Below are 24,988 nucleotides of genomic sequence, written 5' to 3' on the forward strand. Positions count from 1 at the left end.
GAGAGAAACATACACACTGTGTATGTGAGCACCAGAGTATTAAACGGAGAGACAGACTCTAGGCAGAATGTAAATATGAAGCAATGATGTCTGTTGTTTACAGCCGTTCCACAACAGTTTTCAACTACATCCTCAATTTTGCACACCTTAAATGTGGCAAGTAGTTAATTCCAGTAGTTCTCATGCCTGCCAAACCAATTGAAGCAAGATGTGTGATGATCTGTAATGGTCTGAATTGTAATCAAAGTAAAGAGTTACAAGTGCAAAACCTTCTGCTAAAATGTCCCAAAAGACGTGTAAAACTTTTGAGAATAACTTTGAAGTCAGAAATTTGCATTGGCTAATCAAATGCAGTATTGAATGAAAACAGGATTTAGGGACTAGAGAGATTGAGATGATGAGTTCATCTGGAGGGCGTCACTGTATTATCTGTGGAATTCATTTAGCAAAAAAAAAAAAAAAAAAAAAAAAAACTCCAAATCCCCAGTCCCCAACTTTGATATAAGCTCATCTTCCTTTATATTAAACAAGCTGCTATCGTGCTGAGCCAAATTAATTGCGTTTCACTTTGCTGTGTTTGAGAGCCCTGCCAGGAGTTGCTCTGTGCCGAAGTCACTTAGTTTTTCACAACAGATTTAAAACAAAATACTCTTAAAGGACAAAGAATGTTAACAGGTTGTTAACAGGTTTTCAGACTCCTTGCTGTTATTAAACTGCAGTTTTTGACAATTTTAAGCGAGAGTGCTGTTACGGACGAGCAATTTTCGATAGTGCAGGTGACACAAAATGTAGCACTGTAAATGTGAATTTGCTTGAGGGAACATATGTGACGTGTTACTGCCAAACAGACCACAAAAATGTGTCCCGTTTAGCACATAACACGCACACATACACACACACACGTATATCGGTGTTACTATGGTTGTCAGGACATGCATTGACATAATGCAATCCATAGCCCCTTACTCTAACCATAACCATCATAAATAAATGCCTTAACATAACCCTACTCCTAACGCTAAACTCTACATCTATTCGAGCCTGAACCTTAAAACAAAATGTCTTCACAACAATGGTTTCACACCAGAATTTGTCCACACAACACTTACACAGACACACGCACATAAACATGTACAATTGACAAACAGAAAAAGACAGGAAGATCCGTGCATACAACTGCAACAACACACAAAGGAACTGTGAGCTGATGAGTCAGCTAAGTGAACAATTGATTATGTCACAATGTATGTACGAACTGGGCTGTACAACACCGAGGCACATACTAGAGCAGACAAACACCAGACGAATGCACACCCACACACATAAACACCCCAACATCCAAGTAAACACACACCTACAGTCCTCAGAAAAGATCCGCTTTCACATTGTTAGCTACGCTTCTTCTATCACCGTCTTTAAAAGCAAGAAACCGGGTCTTAACTTTCCATATTTATCACAGTTCAACCTGCCCACTTTTGAGTTATTTTTTTGTGCAGTGAGGGGCTCAGCTAATGATCTGGCAACTCCCTCAAGACGGTGTAGTTCTACTTCATTACACTGGAATAAAAAAAAAAAAAAGAATAAGAAGAAAGAAAAAAGGAGGAACAAGAATTGCAGTGTCTGATTTAGCTCAAGGACATAAAAAAAACAGATCAAAGAAAAATGTCTAAGTGTGGACTTTTACATACACTAAGGTTCCACAAAGGCACGTTAGGTGTTCTTCTTTCTTCATGTGCAGGCTAATGAAAACTTCTCATCCAAAACCTTACGTAGAATATATGATCAGCACCTCTCCTCTTATCGTGCCCAGAAAAGCAACAGCAAGCTTGAAATGATATATTATATAAATATAAACAGCTGTAACAGTGGTCCCCTTCATACACAGATCCTGCTATATTGCCATTAAGAAGAGACCCCTCATTGTGAGGTAGTGACAGACATTGACATTTGTGTAAAAGGAAGAACCGGCATGGTGGGACATACGCCAACGCTGTTGTGTTACACATCACACTTCTGATTCCAGATCGCCGGCAAGCTACCTACAATCACATACCGGGGCAGCATTATTCCGGTGTGTTTGGTTGAGTGTAAACAGCCAAAGGCAATATAAAGAAATGTCTTCTTGACGGTAATATGGTGAGATCTCTGTATGAAAGTGGCTATTGACATCCTACAATTTAATCTTTAGCATCAGTATTAATTAAAAAACAACTCTGTACCTATAAATGTAGAGACGACTATCACTTGATTGCTTTGACACTAAAGTAAACTTAAAAATCTGACTTCCTCAGGGAAGCTCAGGAGATAATGATATAGTAGTATAAGTAATACTGAAAATAAAAATATGTAAATCATGTCTGTGTGTTCAGATTTTGTCAGAGTTATGACTGATGCAAATTGTGTTTTAATTGCCTCCGTGAGCTGTGTGTGACATCCACTGGTGCAGCTCCAACAGCTGACCATGTTGTTAAAGGGGCCAAATCAGCAGCCAAACTACAATATCTAACAGGGACTTTAAAAACCTCTGTCCTACATCAATACTGATTCGCTCTTTTACCTTGATCTTCGATGTCCAGATTCTTGATCATCCACTGTACAATATCAGAACCTGAAATGAGAGAAAGCACATAAAAGTGACTCATGGACATATCTAATATATTCACAGTGTGCTGAGACACATTTTTGCATATACATGCAAATGAAAGGGAAAACAATGACACTGTTAACTCTGCCCACCTCCCCTCATCATCACAGTGCATACCAATTCCTCTCACCTTGCACCATGTGGGTGGGTAATGGGCCATCCATTACCAAATATTCTTTTCTGACATCCTCTCCAAGCCAGCTCTCTTTGGCTGTAGTCCATTAATATAAATGACCAGAGAGGTACAATGGCATAATGAAGCATCCATTGTGTACAGTAACAACACAATTTGTCAGACTCAGTCACAGCACCGACATTGCAGCTGCAATTGTTTCTTTTCGTAAGTTTATGGATCACATCGGACATTTCCAACTGTCACGAACAAAGAATAAGATGTAATAGGTCAGAGGAGAGGAGAGGAGAAATGTAAAATCAAGCAGAAGTAAAGGCAATACACTGTACTTGTATTACGTTTTTATAATAGATGATGCAGTCATCAAAACTATTTTGAGTAAAGGTCTAGAGATCATTTGAATATTTCCATTTCCATCCCATTTCAAAGTTTTCCATCTGAGACTGCAACTGAATCATTTTCGCATCTCAGAAAAACATAACAGCATCCTCTGCCCCTGTTCATTTTCACACCCGACTGCAACATGTGACTTTGGCACTTTGACTAAATATATATTTTCCAAGCTATTATTACTGTCTGTCATGCTGACAGGTGAAGGTGTGTTGCGGAGATGAGACTGGCGGAAGGCAGAAAAAAAAGGTGTGAAATGGAGACATCGGGGAATTCATGCAGTGAGACATTCAGTCTCTGTGGCCGTCTCTCTGTCCATCAAACTGCCTTTCAGACTGTCTGTGTTTTATCTCTCCGTTTCTCGATCAGTGCACCCCCTTGCTTTTCAGCAACCCCCCCCCCCCATAACCAGATGAGATTTTCCATGGATTAACATCATTAATACAACCCCATTTTCACACTATCAAAGTTGACCCACTTTCTAAGAGAGAGCTTAAATGAGATATGTAAGGTAATCCTCTAACAAGGCTGTTCTTGGAATTGATTAATATCATGGCCATAGATTGGGCTCTGCGTGCGTGCGTGCGTCTAGGCACAAGCGTGTGTTCGTATTACAATGTGACAATAATATAAACAGAGAGGTAAATGATAAGATCAATTATTAATGATCCCACTGATGGCAAATATTGGATAATTGCTGCAGCAAATAGTGACAGCATGCAGCAAAGGGCAGCAGAGCTGAAGATATTATTTCATAATACTTGAAAATCAAGTTGAAAAGATGCAAGAATAAAAGTGAATGAAATGAATGAAAAGTTACTAAAATATTTAGAGGTGGTGAAAGTCATAGTAGTAGAACCATATGAACCATTGGAGAAAAAAAAAAGATTACACAAAAAAATAGTCAAAAATCCATGAAGGAGAATTAAAGGAGAAAATGTGACATTTTAGAATGCAGTTAATTGTACATGAAATCTGTAGCATGTCAATGTTTGCTGACCTCTGCTCTGTGTGAAATTTGTATGAACATCAATAGAAAACAAACTGAGAGCAGCAGAGTTGCTTGGCTCACCAGTACGAAAAACACATTTGCAACAGCTCTAATGAAAAACTACCCTGAGGAAGGGATCCGGATACATCAATTCTGCCAACAGTGCACTCATTTAAGAATAAGTGGTGTTACTGTAACAAGTGATTAAAATGGTAATGACACAACTTTTCCTTTTCCTTGATGCTGTCTTGATACAAACTGCATACATTTTGACAAAAAATACTGTAATGCTCATGATTACGATATCATTATTGGATGAAGCATTAATACAGTACTGTAGTAAAAGGTATGTACTGTACAGTTCATAGGGTAGGTGTAAAGCAGCGCTACAAATACAAGCCATCTGTTGCAATTTCATCATGTTCCTGAAGACGTAGCGAGTGTAGCTGTTTCCTAGCTGCACTGATTGAGTAATATTTTTTTTATTTCTTTTTTTTAAACACAGAATAGAGATGGAATCTAAGCTGATGCTGCCTGGCCAGATGTAAAATCATTAATCTATAGAGCCACTACTGTTTTTAAACCAAGACAAACACTGTGTAGCAGACCTGGCATTAAAAACCAAGCAAAAAAAAAAGAGAAAAGAAGTTTGCATCAGCTGCTCTTTATGTGCCCAAAGCATTGTTTCACCAACGTCACTAAAGCTAAAGTTAGTGATTTAAATTTATCTGTGTCTGTGCTCATATGTCGGTGCCTACTGCCCAACCTTTTTTTAATCTGTGCCTCATCGTAGCCATCCATGTCAAAAGGCCCTGGACATGTCACTGGTTGTGACAGGCCAAATGTGGCCCTTTGTTAGCAGTGATGGCGACCAGTGGTGGCTCTGGTATTGTTGGTGCCCTGAGGCGAAAAATCACGCAAGGCGGAGATCAAAGCACATTTGGCAGGAATGAGCACTTAATGAAAAAACTGAGAATTAGAGTAAGGGTTTGAATTATTAATTTATCAGAAGACTTAGATAAATCTTTAATATGATATAAGGATTTGAATAGCATAATGATTAGCAAGCTTTTAATTATAGACTATAACACTGTTTTAATAAACTATTGAAAGTTTATATTACAGTATACAATGCATTCAAGCGCTTCATATCGACTGACTCGTCTGACAACTGAAATGTAAATGAGAACAGCTTCATTAGGAATTCAACTGCCTGAAATTCTGTATATGTGAGCACAGAGAGAAATGGATCAGAAAACAGATAAAGGCCTGAAACCAGCTGACACTAGACAGAATGCAAATACAACACGATGACATCATGAATATGCTAATTGGAATATTGCGTCATCTAGTTATATTTAGCGGCTTTTCGATCTCGCTTTTGATACTTTTTCAAGTACATCCTCAATTTCGCACATTCGCAACACCAGGTTTTGACCTAGTCTGGTTATATCCAAATACAGTAATATAACAGTGATGGCCTCACTCCTCTTAGCTTTTGAATGTCATGTTTAACTGAACTCATCTCTTATGGAGCACCATGGATTCTTATCTATTAGGTAGCACTGCTCGAAAATCCAATATGATCCTCTTGACATTCTGGCACTGCCAGTGTGAAATGCAAAACAGACAACTCTCTAAATACTTTCAGTGTTTTGTTTGGCACGAACACAGTACTAGTTGGGCACTTAGTGGGTGGGAGCCAAGTGGAAGAAGAGAAGAGAAAAGCAGTGCAGTGCAGAACAGAGAGATAAGAGCCTTACCTGAAAAAACACTGGGGATCTTGGTTAGAAAACTTTTCACTGTTCGGATAGGGATGCCATTTTTCTCATCCTGCATGCGTGCTATTACTTCCTCCATCTGGACAACACAGGGACAGTGGGAGAGATGAGGGGGGAGAGAGAGCAAGAGAGAGAGTGAGCACTTTTCATGAACTTGCCTTTGTAAGTGGAGGCTGTGTGTGAGCAGGCCAGAAAGAGGTAAACAGATAGAGACAGGTTTCTGTGTGTTTCAGCCATGTCTTCAGGGAGGAAGCTGGTAACTAACAGTCAATACTGTCAGATTTCTGTCTTTCCTTTGAAAAATATCTCTGATTTCTGTCATTTGTCACATAAAACTGCCAGTAAGCTGCACTTATTGAGTTCTGCAACAGTTATTGAATTTTGGAAGTCTAGCAATGAAGTTTCTAGTTATTATCCATCAAAATATGTTTGTGTCCCAAAACACAAGCCACACATCCAAACTCTGCAGAGCAGAGAAGAAAAATTACATTTTTCTGACATCAAAAGACATTTCAGACACAAATGTTCTGTGTTCAGCACTGACTGAGTTACAAATTTGAACCAAAAGCTGCGCTGAAAACAGACATGCACAGGCGAGTAGACACAGACAGGCATACATGCAAACACACAAACATTTGCAAGCGTCACTGGGACAGAAATGTACTGGGAGTTGTCTCAAGGGCCTGGCAGGGCAACACAAGGCAACCACGTTTCCAAGAACACAAAGGAGGGAGCAAAGCAGAGAATAGAGCATGGCCCCGATACAGTTCGTCAGCCAGATCGGATGGCAAGAGATCTCCCCAAACTCCTCCCTCAGTGTAAAAATATACGCAGAATCCAATAGCATGGCATGAAACTGATATGTGGTACACAAACGAACCCAAAAATGTTGTGATTCTATCGATGTTTGTCTCAGAAACAGAGACATATGATGGTAGCATTATTAAAAAGAGATTCGTCTGAAAAAAGGTATTCATTGTAATGAGGTCTCAGGCTTAATTAATTTAAGCGGGATTTTGTTTGTCACAGTGTCTTTACTTCAAAATGAAACGGTATAGCGGTGTTCTCATTATATGCATTAAAAGCACCATATGTAGAATTTGTAAAAAAAAAATCTGTTTTTGCTTCCTTTCAGTGGTTTGGTATTATTGTGGCAGACAGTAAGGCTTGTTGCTAACCGGGTAATGTAATGTAAATCTTTGACTCAATCAAATATTTCCCTCGATAATCTCTTAAAATCAATTCTAAACATCACAGTGAAGAGAAGCAATAATTGGTGGAAATGGATTTTCTGACTGAGTCATGAGTACAGTAGTATTGTAGACATTTTTCCAAGTAAAAACATGTTAATTTCATTCATCAACTAGACAATCTATAATCTGTCTATAAAAAGTATGCCTTAATTATAGGTGGCATACTTGTCAATAGTGGACATTTTGCTGATGCCACTAAAAGCATTTCATCACTTCATTCTGATTCATTAAGGTGCAGAAGGTTGTATGACATCCAGCACTAAACATTAAATACACACATTATAAGCCATTGCCATTTTCACTTGAAATTTTGATTCAGACGTTAACATTTAGTTGACTATCTTTGAAAAAAAAAAAAAGGAAAAGTATGTAGCCAACATGTAAAGTGAAAATAACAGGGAAGCCGAGATAGATCCCTGGGGAACATCTCATGACGGGGAGGTTAAAGAGAAAAGGGTTGGTCCATGATAAGATAGGAACCTCTTTTGGAGAGATGCAGTGAGAGCAGAACCAATCATCAGAGCTGATTCTCTAACTGATCGGGATAATGTAATGTTGTGTGTTGTGTTTAAAATGGTCTTTTTGATTTTAAAATGTTTCCCTTTTATCTGACTACACTAAACATTTAACCAATCATAATGTAGTGTATGGTGTCTGGAAGCTGTGACTGTGACTCCGTACTGAGCTGAAGTGTTATGTTGTACTCACAGGTCTGGCTTCATGGATATCCCCCCAACAAACCCCACCCTCCTCAATTTTGTTTCCTCTCCATCTTCATATGACATGCACACGACTTATCAGTGGAGCTCATCTGGGATAGGCGACACAATTTGAATGCAGCCAATTCCATTTCATACAAATGAAAGTTTTGTGTGGGTGAAAATGAATTTCTGCTGCCATATTGGTGAGAAAGGAGCAGTTCTGATTATAAAAGAAATAAAATAAAATAAAATAAAAAGAAGGGTTTGATATGTAAATCTGTGAGTACTCGGGTTTGGCAGTTCATTAGCTAGTACTGTGGCATATGTTATTATGAAAGCTTGTAGCTAGTCAAATAACCTGGAGCTAAAAATCATCCCAGTTAGTGATAGGAGCCTAATTGACAATGATGGAGCACATGCAAATACTGTAACTACAGAGCTGCAGGAGGAGAGTTAAAGGGCCAGCAGTACTGAGAGACAGGAATAGAAAGAAAAAAAAATGAATTGGTAAAAAAAAAAAAAAAAATATATATATATATATATATACTGTATATATACACATTTTCAGATTATGTCAGACAGTGCTGTGAAAAGTAGAAGGACTGTTACTAAATTAATGGGAGGCAAGGCTGAGGAAAAGGGTTAAGGAAATAGGGCACATCTCAAAGAGGTTTATAATATTTGATCACAACATAATTGAAGCTGGTGAACTTCAGAGAGTATTGACATCTGACAGTTAAGTAGCAAATGGTTTCATTTTTCTGTGATGTTCCTCGACTAATACAAGGTGAAGTTAGAGGAGCAGATGGTTTTCTTACTAAAATCAAAACAAAAACCATTCAAGTACTAATATAATATCCTTATATAACTTAGGCTTGTGAACTGACGCACAGAAAAACAAAAATTACCAGTATTCATGCAGCCTCCTTTTACGTGCTGTGTGCATTATCCCTTTTGTTGTTTTTAAACATATCTCTCACTATTAATCCTAATGGTGTCCAGCTCATCTCTGTTGAGTAAGTCTGGCTTATAACGCCAACCTTCTCTCTCTATCCAAGTCTCACTGTCTTTCCCAGAGAGTTAGCTGGCACTGTGAGACGCAGAGCAAATAAGGACAACAGCAACAGTGATCAATACTTCACACACTCTCTCCTATCTCTGCAAACCCTCACCGCCTACACATGGTAAAATGCCACCAGCGTGAATATTCAGGATCTAAAGCTCTTGAAGTCGGGATGCTCTCTGGCTTCATGTTGTGAGGAAGAGGAAAAGTCATTTCAGAGTCAGAGAGAGAGAGAGACTCTTGCTCTCCCTCTCTCTCTCTCTCTCTCTCTCTCTCTATTTCTCTGTCCCCCACCCATCCACCCACCCAGATCTGTCTGACTGCATCTCTGCAGCCTCTTAACAGATAAGAGTGAGTGTTTTGGCTGCACAGTGTGAATCATTGAATAATGATGGCACAGGACTCAGTACATATAAAGTGACTAACAAAAGCTCCGGATATAAGCACATACTGAGCGTCAGCACATGGCTCCAAGCACTTCAAAGACTATGACTGAGGGCACTCAGGGCGCAATCATAATGTTCTGAAGCATCATTTGGAGCAAAAAACATTCCAAACTGGGTTTGTAAATCAATACTGGCCTCTTAGATGCCTTTTTAGCCATTGTTAAGTGCACCATGAGTCCACTTATTTGACAGGCTTTTTCTAAGAAAAGTGGGCAGATAAAAGAGCCAGTTATTAACAAGGTTCTATCTTAAGCACATCAGGAAGGTAGGAGGTTTCAGGGGGAATTTCACCAGTTTTTTAATGTCCTAAGCAAGCTAATTTAGAGGTGACCTTTATAAGTCACCTCAACAAGACAAAAGGAGGCTCGGAAACAGGTTGTTTTGCCGCCTTGGTGATGATGATGGAGGATGGAAATGTTAAATAGGTTTACACTTGATTTTAGCACAACCTAAAGTAAATAGTTGTTACATCCACATGGATAAGCGTTGTTAAGCGTATACCGTGTAGACGGGATCTTTCCCAACCCATAACTTTACGCTGTGTAAAAATGGGAAAAACAAATTAACAACATCATTCTAGGTATTTCTGAGAACTGATTTTGAGAGCTTTCAGTTACCTAGTTTTTAATCACAGTGGCGTGTGGGTGTATGGGTTGAGATGGGCACCTTTGTGGGCTAACTGAAGCAGGTGAATAGACTGCCTGAAGAAACATGGCTCAAAAATGCCCTAAATGACATTGACAATTGAAGTGAGATACTACGTCTAAGCCAAAGAACATTCTCTTGTTGATTGTGCTGCACAACCTCCAGCTTGCATGAAATAATTCCTTAACAAGTGATGCTATTCATGTCTTGTGTTGACCTAGATTGAAATGATTGAAATAAATCACCAGGACTCGATGGACTCAAACATATTCAAACAGTCTTAATTAGAACATCGTTTCTTACATCAGCTTTAAATCTCTTAAGCCAGACTGGTGTTTATTGGAGCCTGAATGATCCATCACGATACATTTTTAATAAAGAAAAAACTTGCCATGACGCACACTAGCAAAATGAAACTCAGAGGCATGCGCTTGTCTTGTTGACATAAAAGGTGACACTACCCTCAAATACAATTTCTAAAAGAAATTTACATTTGATCTTTCTTAGCACATTCTATCAAATGCAGCTTGTCTTGTCAGGCAGTTGGAAATCTATATAGAGTTCATTCAATTTTCCCTCTGTGCAGATGTAAAAGAAAAAAAAAAACTCACTAACTGTGCTGCTGAGGAAATTAAAAGCTCTCCTACCCTACCCCCCCGGTTTATGTTGTCTGCATTGTGATGGGTGAATGTTACTGCGTCAGATGTGCAGGGAGAGTGGTATTACCTTCACAGTGTTATCTGAGGACAGGTGTGTCTACACACGGAAAACAGATATTCCTCTCGACACACACACACTGACACACACTAACAGGACAGATATTGCATGCAACATTGCAACATTACATGATGCACACAACACGTAGCAATTATCAGTCACATTGCAAGCAGAGCATATGACAGAATTCAGAGATGCAACACACCCACACACACACACACCTACACACACACACTCACTCAGAAATACATATTATGAAAGCAGATGAACCCAGAAGGTGTGGATTAATATATTATAAAACCCACATCATCAAAATAGGTGAGCAACCCAGCTCAAGTCTGGCTGCCTGAGGCGGTGCGAGAGCAGCCTGAATAGAACCTGTGGCTATACGGCATGACAGCTCTACTAGATAAAACAGTCTTTGCAGTTGGTTGATCTCATTTCCTTCTGAAATGCAGTCTTTGCAGTCTCCATGGATGAGGCAGAACCTATGGTGGAGGCTGAGCGATAATATTTTACATTTTGTTTGCCCTCAAAAACCAGCAGCACTTTACAAAAAAAAAAATTACAGCATACATCTCAGATCCAAGGTCAATAACTTTATATAGGATCAATACGATGACCACAAAAGCACTCAGATCTACACTATAGCTGAATTAAAGCACGGTGAAATGCTATGTCACCACAAATGAATCACACGTCTCCTCTAGACAGCCTGGCGCATTTGCATATGGAGCAAATCCAAAAACACAATGTTCTTCATGCCATAAGGGGAGGATAGCGGGCGGACACAATACAGGCAAAGCAAACCGTTAATAACTTCTCAAAGACTTATAATCCCAGTGCAGTTTTTGACTTGCATATCATGAGCTACAATATTTTGCCTCATATTATTCTCTTTGATAGAAAAGCCTCTCTGCCTGTCTAGCCTTTGCCATCTGTATACAAAGGTGACATACTCAAATGATGCTGTTCCGCATCTGCGGTGACCCAGATTTAGGTGAGGAGGAGAAATCAAACACCGTTTTCAAACAGCCTTAATTGGATTATCTCTTCCTATATAATCTCTAAATCTCTGAAGGCAGTCTAGTGTTGATGTGAGAGTGAAGTACCTTCCCTCTCTACCCATCGAGAAACATTAAATAGACACAAACAAGTGAATGATAAATGCAGACTTTTCCGAGCCCCCACTCAGGAACGTAGAGGTCAACTGCTCATTTACTAGCAAACACAGAGGAGATATGCAAAGGCATTCATACTGTAATAGCCTTTGTTAGACAAGAGCACTTTGCATGGGCATTGCAGAGCTTTTATATACACCATAAACCCATACCTGCCGACATTTTGTTTGAAAATTCAGGAGATTTTCCCGTCTGTATGTAAAATATGTATGTGTGCGTGGCTTATATGTCTAGTTTGTGTTTCATACACAATCTGTCAACTTGAATAACGCCAGACAAACACATGAAACATATGGAGCCGTGTATGACGATTATTAATAATAAAGGTTGAGGGCCATGAAAATTGAAGGAGTGTCCTGGGAGAAACAACAAAACGGGAGGGTGCTGGGAGATTACCTTGAAATACAGGAGACTGCGGGGAAAAACAGGAGTGATAACAGGTCTACACGAACCTTTTGGATCATAAACATTGCTGCGGTAATGTAAATCAGCTTTTGGATTATAAAACACAGAGTAAAACCCCTCACATGAAGTTACATCATTAAAATGAAATAATTCATATATTAAGAGAAAGCAAGAGACGAATCATTTTATTACAGTTTTGTAGATATGATGTACGCCTTACAGGCATTGCACAGCGTCAACGAATCAGTCAGTATGAGTAAAACATTTTTAATAACCCTCTATAACTTTACATAAATATGGGTTCACTGGAACGCTGCACAAGCTGTTCTACTCACTGTGTATTTTATCCAGGCCAAAATAAACCTAGTGATCAATAAATGGAAGCTAATTATCACAATGCATATATTTGCTATGGATATGGATTATGTTAATGCTGTATGTGAATGAGGTTATGTCTCTACATCTGTGAGACAAAATCTATATGATGACTTAGTGACAAAATATTGGCGTTGAAGGGAGGTTTTCAAGTCATTATTGTCAATATATTGTGAATCCTAATTGTAACCAGTGTGACTAGTTCAAAGGTTTTCATACCCAGCAGTACACCCCAAAAATAGAAATGCTATGTTTGCTTATTTTTGATCATAACTATCAATCTTTGATTTAAATATTTGCTGCAAATAATGCACTAGATACCCAAGCCATAACGCCCAACTACAACCAACCAATTAGATATCAGCACACTAATGTTTGTGTCAGAATAAACACTACCAAATGTACATGACTGAGAAGTGTCAGATAAAACAATAAACATATCAGCTGAACAAACCGGCCATTGGTTTATAACACAAAGAAAACATTGTTACATTGCGTGCTAAATACAAACAAAGTTAGTCAGACACCTCAGGCTGCACCTGTGCAGTACCGCACCACTTGGGAATTTAAAATAAAATTCCCCTGCAGATAGGTGAGGGAAGTTATTGAGCGGATGCTGACAAGGTTGTTGAATAGATGCCATGAATCTTAAGTCCTCTCCGAGGTTGCAGTTCGCTTCTGAGTTACCACAGCAACACAGTCTGTGACCACTATCACAAGGACATCTTTGGCTGCTCGCCATCGCTCATTCATAAGAGAGAAAGAAAGAAGGGTGGGTGGGGGGAAGGAGGTTGGGGACGTAAAGGATGGAAAGAAAGAGAAAGACAGATATTGTCAAAAGAGGAATATGTGAGTATATGAAAAAGAGGAAAAGTTTTTCCTTTTTTAATTGATGTTGTATAGCTAAGCTGTACGATACACTGTATGTGGTAGTCATATATTGTTGGCTTAAATCCACAATATTATTTTGGGCTGTAGCAGAGTTATGTTTTATTTTTTTCATTATTGTTATTATTATTATTATTATTATTATTATTATTATTATTATTATTAGTATAGTATAGTATATATTGTTTTAAGATTTAAAATGTGTAACCTTTAAGTTGCCCATTCATGCCTTTGCCTCAAGATCATTTTAATAGTAGGGTCTGTTTTTTTGTTTCTGTTGATTATTCTAAGATAAACTGTTGACCTTTCTATCACTAGGGCTGTAAGTTTCTGTAGTTTTCATTATTGATTAATCTGTTTATTATATACTTCATTAATCGATCAGTTGTTTGGTCTTTGTTAGCAAATTGCAATTTTCCACAGGTCAAGCAAACATCTGAATATACGTCCGGAGCCACCAAAATATTCAGTTTACACTGATATAAAATATATAAAGCAGCAAATTCTCATATTTGAGAATCTGAACCAGCAAATATTTTAATATTAAAGGATTAATCAAGCCTCAAAATAGTGGGCAATTATTATTCTGTCGAAGGACTAACTGTTTAAGCACTACTTCAACTGCTGTTCACCCACATCCCAGCAACTTGGGTACGTTAAACTTTCAGCATTCAGGGTTATGTAGTGGGTAAAGGTCTAATATGTAATGAGGGAAAAGCAAGAGGCCAAAAAACCAAGAACCCTTCCCTTGGCCTTGGCAACAGATGGTCATGCTCTGCTTGCTTTGCTCATATTTAATCTTACACGAAACATCCTGATTTATACTCCCTCCTATTTTAAATGGATTTCTCTGCCCCAGTCTTATGTTTCTTCCTTTACAGCTGCTTATTGTGAATTTTCAGTTTCTTTGAACATTTTCTCTGTTCATGCAACCCCTCAACTCTCATAGGTACCCTGACTACGAACCTCATATGTAGAGCGGACAACAGTCTGTCTCACAGCAGGCCGGGACCATAGAGCATGAAGAACAGATGCCCAGGTGACAACACTGCCTGGGGAGAAAGCAATTACTCCATCCAAACTGACGGTTTATTTCTATACGCTTGAGGCAGATTCTGCAAACCAGTGATTAAACATTTAGCAACATCTGCAGTTTGCTGCCTGATAAGCCTTGCTTTCAGTTGTATTCATCAGTACAGTTCTGTCTCTGTGTACACAATCAAGCTCCATTGAGCCATCAGTCAAACATGAGCATCTGTTTCTTGGAATGTCACTTCACTGTTTCACACTTCAGGATGTTCTCTCGCACATTTGTTCCCCCGTCGTCTTTATTCTTCCTTACACGTCGTTTGTAATAACATCACATCCTAGAAGATGCAGGATAAAGAAACCTGAGGAGGTAAGAATCTTCTCTGCTGTTTCCAGCTCACATCTTTATCTCTGCAGCAAACTGCAAAGATCTATGAAATTTTTAGATGGAAATTATTCCTCCTCAATGCCTCCTCTCTCTCTTCACACCTAATATCATTAATGTGTTTCATAATGTACCAGTTGGTGGTGTACTGCCTGATCCATTATTTCCATAATGGAGCACTGTGATAAGAAAAAGCTCGTGCCACTGTAAAACTGTCTTGCTCACAGCAGCAGCAGCAGCAGCATTAAGGACAGATGATTTTGCCACTCCAGACTTTGGTTCATGTGGATGTTAACAAATGGATATTGTCAACCATGATGCCTCCTCAGCTTTGAAATGCTCGTCAAGGTGTGACTGAGAGCCGTCTAATGGCTTGATCTGATTTGGTCCGATATGCTAATGGATGAAAGTGAGACTGTAGATCTTTGATTCCCTGTGTGGTGTTATGTGTCACCTGAGTGGCATGTTGTGTGCTTAAATATATCTTCTTTTTTTTTTTTGTCCGTCTGTAAGCCAAAGTTTGTCTCAAAGGATAATAATGTGAATAATATATTAAATAACCAAATTTGAACCAAATCAAATCGACTTGAATCAAACTGATTTCTGGATTTTGCAAAGCTGTTAAATGTGTCCTGTGGAGTTTCCTTGTAAAAAAAAACAAAACTTATGTTTTTACTTCAACACATCGTTTGTATCCTTGAGGTTTAACTAATGTGTTGAATGTATTTCCGTCTTCACAAAACATTTGTAAAGCCAATTTTAAGTCCTGAAATTGTTAAAATACGGTAGTTTTAAATCCATGTTTATGTGCCAACAGTCTTCTTATTCTCTGCCTTTGCTGGCACATTGCTGTACATTTTTGATGTGTTACCACCACCTGTAGATCAGTGGAAAAGTGTGACACTATTGGCAGGACTGTGTCATCCGGGAACCCATCCACGAGATGCACAAAACAGGGACTCACTCATAGAAAAACATAGGGGATAGGTAAAAAATCTCCACAAGGAAACTTTAATATAGATATACACAACTTACTTTCATCTTCAGATCAATGTGAAGAATTTGGTAAGAAAAACAAAATATTAAGAGTCAGTTTCTGCTGGTAAATTTCAGCCAAGACAGATACGATCCAGAACTAACAGCCATCGTTTATGATGGGTCTTGTCATCACGTGAAACTCCCTAATCTCACAAACAAATATTTAAACGTGGTGTTGAAGCTATAACATGGGCTAGACAGCCTTCTGCAGCTGCTGCATGATGTACTTCTCGCCTCTAATTTATTCAAAAACAGGTTTTTAGTGTATTTTCAGGTTGACAATCAGAAGCAAAGACCAATCGCAGCACAACGAGAGGTGACTTTTTCTAATCAAGCGTAGGAAAAGTTCCTGTTGTTGTCTGAGGGGGAGAGAGAGCTGGCAGTCATCTGTTGTACGGCCTTTTTGATGTTTTTCTCAAGCTAATTCATCCACGGCCTTGCCAGACCACACTGAGCAAAGTGAAAAATCTGCACGACTTTGGCAGGCTGACAATCTTGTATTATATTCTTTTGACCTCCCAAAGTTATTTTATCAGTAAACTGAAGTAATGTAGATATTTAATCTATCTCCTTTACTCCTCCAATGTCATTAAATGCCTTTCATAATATACTGCTTGGTTGGTAGTACTTCTTCTCCACCTGTTTCTCGCTGGAAATCTAAATAATCAAAAATTCCTGCACACAACAGCAGAAGCAGCAATTGCAGTGTTGGTTTGATGGACAGATGGTTATTATCGCTATGTCATTTAAATGTTTTCCAGATAGTTGCCAGAGATACTTGCACCCACAATGCCCTCCTTCATAGTATTTTCATCACCTTCTACAGCTTTCTAGAACACGCGGCCTCTTCCCTCCTCACGTCCCTGGAGAATTATCTTCCCTGGCGAATGGCGGCAGAAGGATGTTCAATATTTCCCCTGACTCCCTCCCCAAGGGAAAACCCTCTAGTAGTGAGAGAAAGAGACAAACATTGAATCATGGATGAGAGGTAGTCATCCAGCTATGCCTACACCCTGGAAAAAAAACACTGGCATTTATCCTCGTTTGACATTGCTGCTGTTAATGCATTTGTTGTTCCAAATTTGCCAGGCAGTATTTTTCTGCCATTTCATGCTTTATGCAGCCACAGCCACATTTCTATTATGAATATAATGAAACTGCTGAAGGATTGTAGTATAATGTTATGTTCCAATTCAAATTAAAGCTCTATGTGATGACTTTTTCATAGTGGAAGATTAACTTTTAATTTTTTGCATCACTGTAGTTGACGCTGACAAGATGCAACAAACCTTTTAGCTTCACATCAGACCCTTCAGAATCTCAGATTCTCATCCATGCTGTACGGTGTAGTGGCACAAACAGGAGGTTCTGTTCCAGTTTCTTCTCTTTTGCTTTTATTATGAACAGAAATGGTAAAGAAATGTTGGCACTGTCGTGGATGTGTTTCTGCAAGCACCAGGCGTGTTTACGCTTGTTGACTTGTCTAATAACACAGTGCAGTTTCAATTTCTTACTTTCATTGTGGTGGTATCATGCCAAATAACAAGTAAGCTAAATAAACTAATATTTATTCACATTAAAGCTGCACTAGTCAATATTTTTATATCAACAATGGATAAAATGACTACAAGTGATGTGAAAGGGGGAGAATTTTCATCAACTCTGCAATTCCCCTCAGCTCTATGGAGCACTTTAGCATACTTTAGCTTATTGTTTTGGTTTTACTGCAACTTTACTGTTTTGGTTCACCCTCACCGCTTTCATCAGCCACAGCAGTGTTTTCAGTAAAAAAACCCTGAAAAACTCACCACATGCTACCTATCCAGCACCAAATAGCAGCAACTTGCTGGCTAACATAGTTTAGCATTTAGCAGCTAAAGAGCTACATTTTTTCCAGGAGATTGTGAGGAGCTAAAAGGAGAGTGAATATTAGACTTACATTTGTTGGGAGGACAGAAACATGATCTCAAATAAATGCTAATGCTGTGTCCCCGAGTGAGTGTCCAAAAAATCAATTAATACTGTTTTAAAAGATATTAATACATCATTTAGTTTGAACATTTTTATTGCCTTTATCCCATGGCCACTCTCCTTTTTTTCTGTTTATCACGGTTTCTGTGCTATAATAGAATTTGAAGTAGTTGTACGAGCAACAGTAGGCTAGCACTAATAGTTGTGTTTTTAGTAGTAGGCTGCTGTAACAGTAGGGTCAATAAGTGGTGTTAGTCTGATTATGTGTCTACTTTTATTTTTTTTAAGTAACAAATACAGTTCTGATATAGGTGACTCAGGGTGTGGAATCGAATCCACACACACACTCATTTGTCCTTTATTACTTCCATTTTCAGTGTTATCTTTATTCTTTGTATTAATCGTGTCTGTTACATACAGGAGTCTCCAGTTCATGTTGGGACAGTACTCCTGAGAGAAAACCTTATTCCACCTCCAGCTGACTCTGTTTTCTAGACACTGGTTTCTGTCTGTTTCTAAATCTACTATGATCTGGTGTTCCTGGCTAGTGGTGGGATACTGTTCCTAGGGCAAGGCCTCTCTCTCTCCCTCACTCTCTCTCTTTCACTCTCATCTTCTCGGTGGGCGGGCAGTGGGCGCGATGACTAAGCCAAGGTTGGCCATGTGCTAGAACATAATCCACTGAAAGCCAATATCCCTCCTGCCCACCTACCATGATTTCATCACTCAAACAGCTTGCTATCATAAATTAGCAAATAAAAGAAGAAGAAAGCTGCATTACTTTCTGATATATTGTGCAAAAGTTCTCCAAAAACTAAAATAATACATGATGAGTTTATCTAATTGCCAATAGTTGCTAAAGCTTAATGAAAGGAGTTCATACACACACCTAAAAAAAACCCAAAAGAAAACAGGCTGTATTGATCAGCCATGCACAAACCGGCAATAAACAGATAATAAAGATTGGTTTCCAAAGATCATACTGTGGTTTAGCACTTATTCATAATTGGGGATCTTTAGGAATCGTACTCAGGAGCATTTAATAATCATGCTTTTACTTTTGGTGGTTAGACTGTAGTGTTAAATGAAATCACCCCTATAGTTACTTCGTCGAAGCAAGGCTGTTAGCAGTGTCCAAACTGTTTGGCGTAACACTTGAGGAGTCATTGGGCACCAGAGAGCATGTTTACTAACACCAATCAGAGAAACGAGGAGGAGGAAGAGGAAGGAAAAGGAAGAGAGGAAAACAGAGACGGAGAAACAGGGAGAGAGGCTGGGTATGGAAACAGAGATGCACTGGGAATAAAGAAGAAGGGAGGGTGCTGTCTATTTTTAGGACCAGATAACATGAGAGAGAGGGGGCCTCACTCCTCTCTTCCTCCTCTCCCCATCCTCTCATTTCCCACATTCCTCCTTGGCACGTGCAACAGACACTCAGGACGGCTCTGTGTGCCCTGAATACCAATAAGAGAGAAGCAGCTGGATACTGGCAGGCTGACATTCTTCTGCCTTCTCCTGTCTGCAGAACAGAGACAAGACAAGGACTGGGTGGCTGACAAGACGCACACATGCACACTTCAGAGGACACAGTCAGGATAGACAATAAGCCGATAAGAGCAGACTGTTTGACGCAAGTGACACTTGAACTACGGGGCAATGAAGATGATGGACGATAGGCTTTGTTGAACATTTCAAAACAACTGCCAGCAGGTAGAGACCGTTAATATACCGTTAATAATATAATATAACACAGAGAAGGAGAGCTATAGTGTCTTACTAAATTAGAAGGTCAAATTAAAACTTTATCACTGCTAGGGTCAGATGTACAGCCATATATGTCATATATGTCATAAATGTCAACTTTTCATGCTCAATTTAGAGGATTGCAATTTTACAAATGAGGCCACTGGAAAAAAGTAAATGACTCAATTCATAAATACATACAGAAGAGCTTCACTAATAGCATATCTCAAAATCTGGACATGTACATCCATCCTCACCCTGACATGTCCTCTCCTCCTTGCCCCAATATGAGCTTTTCTATTACCACGGCTGCGTTGACATTACAGGCAAGGGAAGGGAATATCAACAAATCAAATCAGTCCTTTGCAAGGAATAGAGAGACCCTTCCCACCATATCCTAATGCATTGTTCGACCCGACCTTGCCTTTTTTTTTTTCACTGAGCGCAGGCTTAGATAACATATTTTATTCTTTGTCCAGCACAGGCATCAGGCAAGAGATCTGTGGTAGGGCTTTATTTGGAGATGAGAAAAGCTATTAACAATGTTCTGTCACAGGACAAGCAGAGAAGAGATAGATAATCTAATATGCAGTATGTTTTAGTCATCAGGGCAATGTGGATAGTGTATTAAGAGCCTTTATTCAAGTAAAAGTAGCAATAAACAGTGTAAAATGGTGTAAAAAAAAATATTACTCAAGAATACTAGCTGTTAAATGCACTAAAAGAACAACTTAACACTCCCTGAATATCCTGTTGAGCTTCTGTAGTTTTACTTCTCAACTTGATGCACTGATGTAGAAGTGTACCTCAGCGTGGGTCAGCACACTGTGACATCACTGTCAGGTGTGGTTACAGACAGAACCGTAAAGTACTGCTTTTCAGCCTGCTGCGCCGGAAGGTACTCATCATGAACATTCATCCCAAGCGTTATATTCTCATATACTATATAAACTGTATTATTTTTTAAAGATATAGCCAGTATGTTAATGCTAACCAAGCAATAAATAATCCAACTCTTTAAATGATTAGGCCTGCAACAAGTATTTCCGTTATCAATTATTGCTTTTTTTCTTGATTAATGGGTTATTCTATGAAGAATCAGAAAACTGTGAAAAATGTCCTTCATATTTTCCAGTTCCCTGTCATCTACTGCCCTGTTTAGTTTGAACGATGGTGTGAAACCCAAATATGTTCAATTTACTATAAAGTTAAGGCAAGAAAAATCACCTGTCACATCTAAGAAGCTGGACAACTAGTTGAATAATCGTTGCAACATGTAACTGATCATAGGTTCCTGAAATATCTATCTGCAAAGTAAGTAAAAAGCACAATATTTCTAGTGAAGAGGAATCACGAAAGCATACAATAAAAAAACATGAAAGAAAAGTTCAAAATTGTACAGTACTTTAGTAAATTCACTTCTGTTGGTTAATGCTGGTGAGCTACAGTTTCTCATCCTGTTATTCACGTAGTTATAAGTGAAAGACGGTGAAAGATTCATAAACTCTGCCACTGCACTGCAGGCTCTCATGGACTGAGCAGCACTCACTTGAAAGTGTGTGAATGTTTGCTCACACACAGTAGCACAGAAAGACACACACACACACACACACACACACACAAACAAATACACACACATAAACACACTCATGTTCTGTCACTTTGCTAGCTACGGGTGTGCTGGACACATTGTTGAAGTATTTGAGATAATAGCATTTGACAGACTGCTGGTGTGGTTGTCATGGGGATGCCAAGAGAACAGCCACCAGCCACCAAAGCACAAACAAAAAGGAGGGCAGGAGAAAGCACAACCATTCTAGACAGCATTGTTCCCAGGAATGTCATTTCTCAATTAGCAAATGAGACACTATCACCAGGAGTCAGTGTCTGACAACCAAGAGGAATAAAATGGTAACCGAGATATCTTATTACCGAGATAATAAGATAAGGAATTTTAATGAAGCAGTGGGAGAGAAGTTTCGTTTTAGATATTGATGATATTATGCCTGAAAAGAGCGTTTATAGCATTGTTTTAAAAGTAAGAAGACTAGGAGTCTACAGCCACGTTTTCAAAGTACCATGTACAGCTGAGGCTGATGGGAATGTTCATTGCCAACTATATGAGAATAGCTGATTAATCATCTTGTTTACATAGCTGCCTAGACAAAAAAGACAGACATTGTATTTGTTTAATGAGGCCAATTTCCCTCCACCCAGATCCTAATTTACCTCCTCATATTTTACAGCTGACATAATTCTTTCAAACGCACCTCAAAATATTTAAATATGTGGAAATGATATAGGCCACTTCACATTTGTTTTCAGATTACATAACCAGCAAGCTAAGCTAATTAAATCCCATATTTTAAATCAAACACAGTCCTTTAGCCCCCTGTGTTTAAAGAAAACATAAAATATCTCAATTTAACCATGAAATAATACAGTTTTTGAGTATGATTTAAAGTTTGCCTGACTTGATTATTACATTATCAGGGTTGTCTGTTCAAGAGTTATGGTTTGATGTTAGGGCACTCATGTATATAGCCGGGCTATTTTTAGCTGCATACGTTTTGTTTATGTCTGGAAATCAATATTTTGCAACATTTTAGCAGTGAAAGACTCAAGACGAAAAAGGAGGCAGCAGCAGGTTGAGCCAAGATGGTGCCCGAGGTTTATTGACTAGGCTGCACTTTGGATGGCTGAGCTTGCTAAGCTGAACTCATGGTGTGAAGCTGTGAGCCTCAGTTGGATGCAGGTGGAAGCTGCTCAGCACAGTACGACCTGAGAGCTGAGTGTGTGTGTGTGTGTGAACAGGTGTCATTTACACTGAGGACGCTGGGGACATCGATTTTAATAAATAGCTTGAACGCTTGGAGAACAACATACAAACATACAATGCAATGTAAATATAGAAGAAACGAACTGTCCAAAGTTATGTAAGCTAAAGAAAAATAGCCTACTGATTCTAAAATTAGATAAAAACATTTATGTTCTGATCAGTCATTTAAAATTCTTACATAGTTTCTTCTTCCATAACAGCATAATGTGTCATTTCATATTCAAAAGATTTAAATTTAAGCCTTATGCTTAGAATGAGTCATGATTAGTTGAGCTTGAACTCTTGTCTGTTTCTCTGATGTTAGAAACAACAAGTTTAACATCTAAAGGTAAGGTTGAGATCTTATGTTTAGCTTAGCTAAGGTTGTTAATGTTACTCCTTCAGTTGTTTCTATTTTGTCCTATTTTTGGGCAGTGATATTGGATATTGTTATTGCTGGGCTGACTGACATGCACTGGTGCTTCCTACAGTAGACGTGATATTATCATTGTGCGACTGACATGGTGTTGCAGCTGTGCTGATGCATGTGGATGAGTGCTGTCGACATTGTGTGTGGATTTTCATGTTGTCGATTCTACAGTAGCCTAGGCCAACGTTGTGCGATTTTCTTTTCCCCGCTGTAATTATCAAATCAACTCTGACTATACCAACCCCCCTTACATTGCCTAAAATCACATATAACACCCTTTGAGAAATGGTTTTTGATCTGAGCCCTTATGTCCCCACCACTTTTCCATATAAAGTGACGTCCTCATGTGTGCGTGTGCGCCGCAGTGATGAAGCACACAGTTTTAAACAAAGGTGCACCTCTGTGTGTTTGGCAAATGAAAATATATGTCTCAAACTTATGAAAATGTACCCTTTGGATTCGACTTTATTTCGTTTGGTATTGGATTTGCGCAATGGCACTTAGTGGTGGCAGGCTAATCACTGAGACATGATTGCTTCTGGGAGAACGACTCCTCATTGTTGAGAGGCACTGAGCTCCAGGGGGACAATCAGGCCAGCGCTCTCAGTTACAGTTACAGTCAATTTGGATAGAAAACGCTACATCCAATGGTTGTTTGTTTAGAGAGAGTTCCCAATAAAGCTATGAGACACAAGTGAATCATTTCACACAGGAGGAGAGATGACTGTGCTCCAGCAGGGTCTAAATACATTCCACTCTTTTTCTCTGTGTGAGGATAAAAGCTGACTGGAGTGGCATGGACTCTGACTAGGGCTCTGATGACTTCAAAGAGAGGCGAGGGATGTGAGAGGAGGGGACAGAGAGACAGAGGTGGATGGATGCTTCACAGGTAAGGTAGCAAACACCGGAGGGAGGAGGGGAGGAGGGGAGGAGGGGGGCGGGGTGTAGAAAGAGACTACACATGTGTGCCAGGGTGAGACAAAGAGAGAAAGTTAGTATATGAGCAACATCAAAGACCTGAAAGTGAACAAAAGAGGCCATGAGCGTGGGAGGGGAGAGTGATGGAGGGAGGGATGAAAGAGATAGAAATGTAGAGGGCAAAGTATGAACACCCGCGCGCAAGACAGACAGTGAGGGAAACTGGGATGAAAAAGTCTTGGGAGACGGAGAGAAATTTTTTCGAAAGTCTAGACACAAAGAGAAAGAGAGACAGACAGAGGGAGAGACAGAAAAGTGAAAGGGTGTTTTTCAGAAAGAAACGATATTCTTGCTCCGAGCTGCCAAAATACAGTGAAGAGCAGAGAGATAATGCATGAAATACTCTGTGGAGGAGATAACAAGATTTCTTATTTCTGTTTATTTTTGAAGGCTCCTGACGTGCAAATATGATTTTAGCTTTGGCAACGATTTGAGGCAGCTATGAAATATACAGCGGTTGAAAGCGGCATTCTCCAATTATTTTTATTTTGCTTTGGCAGAATGCTTTAGTAGATGTAATCATAGATTCAAGAGGCACTGACTTTTTCAAGAAAGTAAATTTTTGCAATTAGGGGAGATTAGGTGGCTGTTCTGTAGTTGATGCTTCATATAAGGGATGTGATGTCTTTTTTATTAAAACTGATGCTTCACAATCAAAATTGTATCTCCATTGCAAAAAATACACCAGTGCATCATTGCATACCACTATATCGGACTTATGCCACAGGAGGCGAGAAAGGAAATGCTGTGTTTAAGATGGTGTGGTGTAGGAAAGGGATACAACTGCCAAATAAGAAGCAGACAGGAAACCAAGTTTCTACAATAAACAGAGACACAATGTCTAACACATCAAGACGAAGAGATAAGCAGACGAGCGGGAATTTGTACAATATAGATGGTGTCCGGGAAGGAACGACCCATAACCAGAAACAACTGGGGGGTGTATCACAAGTAGAAGTAGAAGGGACTGCATGGACACAGTT

General features: G+C 39.1%; 1 protein-coding gene across 5 annotated transcripts in view; it reads right to left on the bottom strand.

The window, feature by feature from the left end:
- The window catches only part of LOC130181006 (regulator of G-protein signaling 7), a 51,914-nt gene that overhangs the window by 18,809 nt on the left and 8,117 nt on the right, over positions 1-24,988 (bottom strand). For 3 of the 5 annotated variants that reach the window (XM_056394728.1, XM_056394726.1, XM_056394727.1), the window contains exons 3-4: positions 5,922-6,018; positions 2,558-2,608 (exon numbers count right to left, since the gene is read on the bottom strand). In XM_056394728.1, coding sequence (XP_056250703.1) covers positions 2,558-2,608; positions 5,922-6,018 — 148 coding nt within the window. Of the gene's footprint in view, positions 1-2,557; positions 2,613-5,921; positions 6,019-24,988 lie in introns of those variants that run through there. The other 2 variants (XM_056394729.1, XM_056394731.1) reach the window with 2 other exon arrangements.

The sequence above is a fragment of the Seriola aureovittata genome, chromosome 14 (assembly GCF_021018895.1).
Source record: "Seriola aureovittata isolate HTS-2021-v1 ecotype China chromosome 14, ASM2101889v1, whole genome shotgun sequence".
Lineage (NCBI taxonomy): Eukaryota > Metazoa > Chordata > Actinopteri > Carangiformes > Carangidae > Seriola > Seriola aureovittata.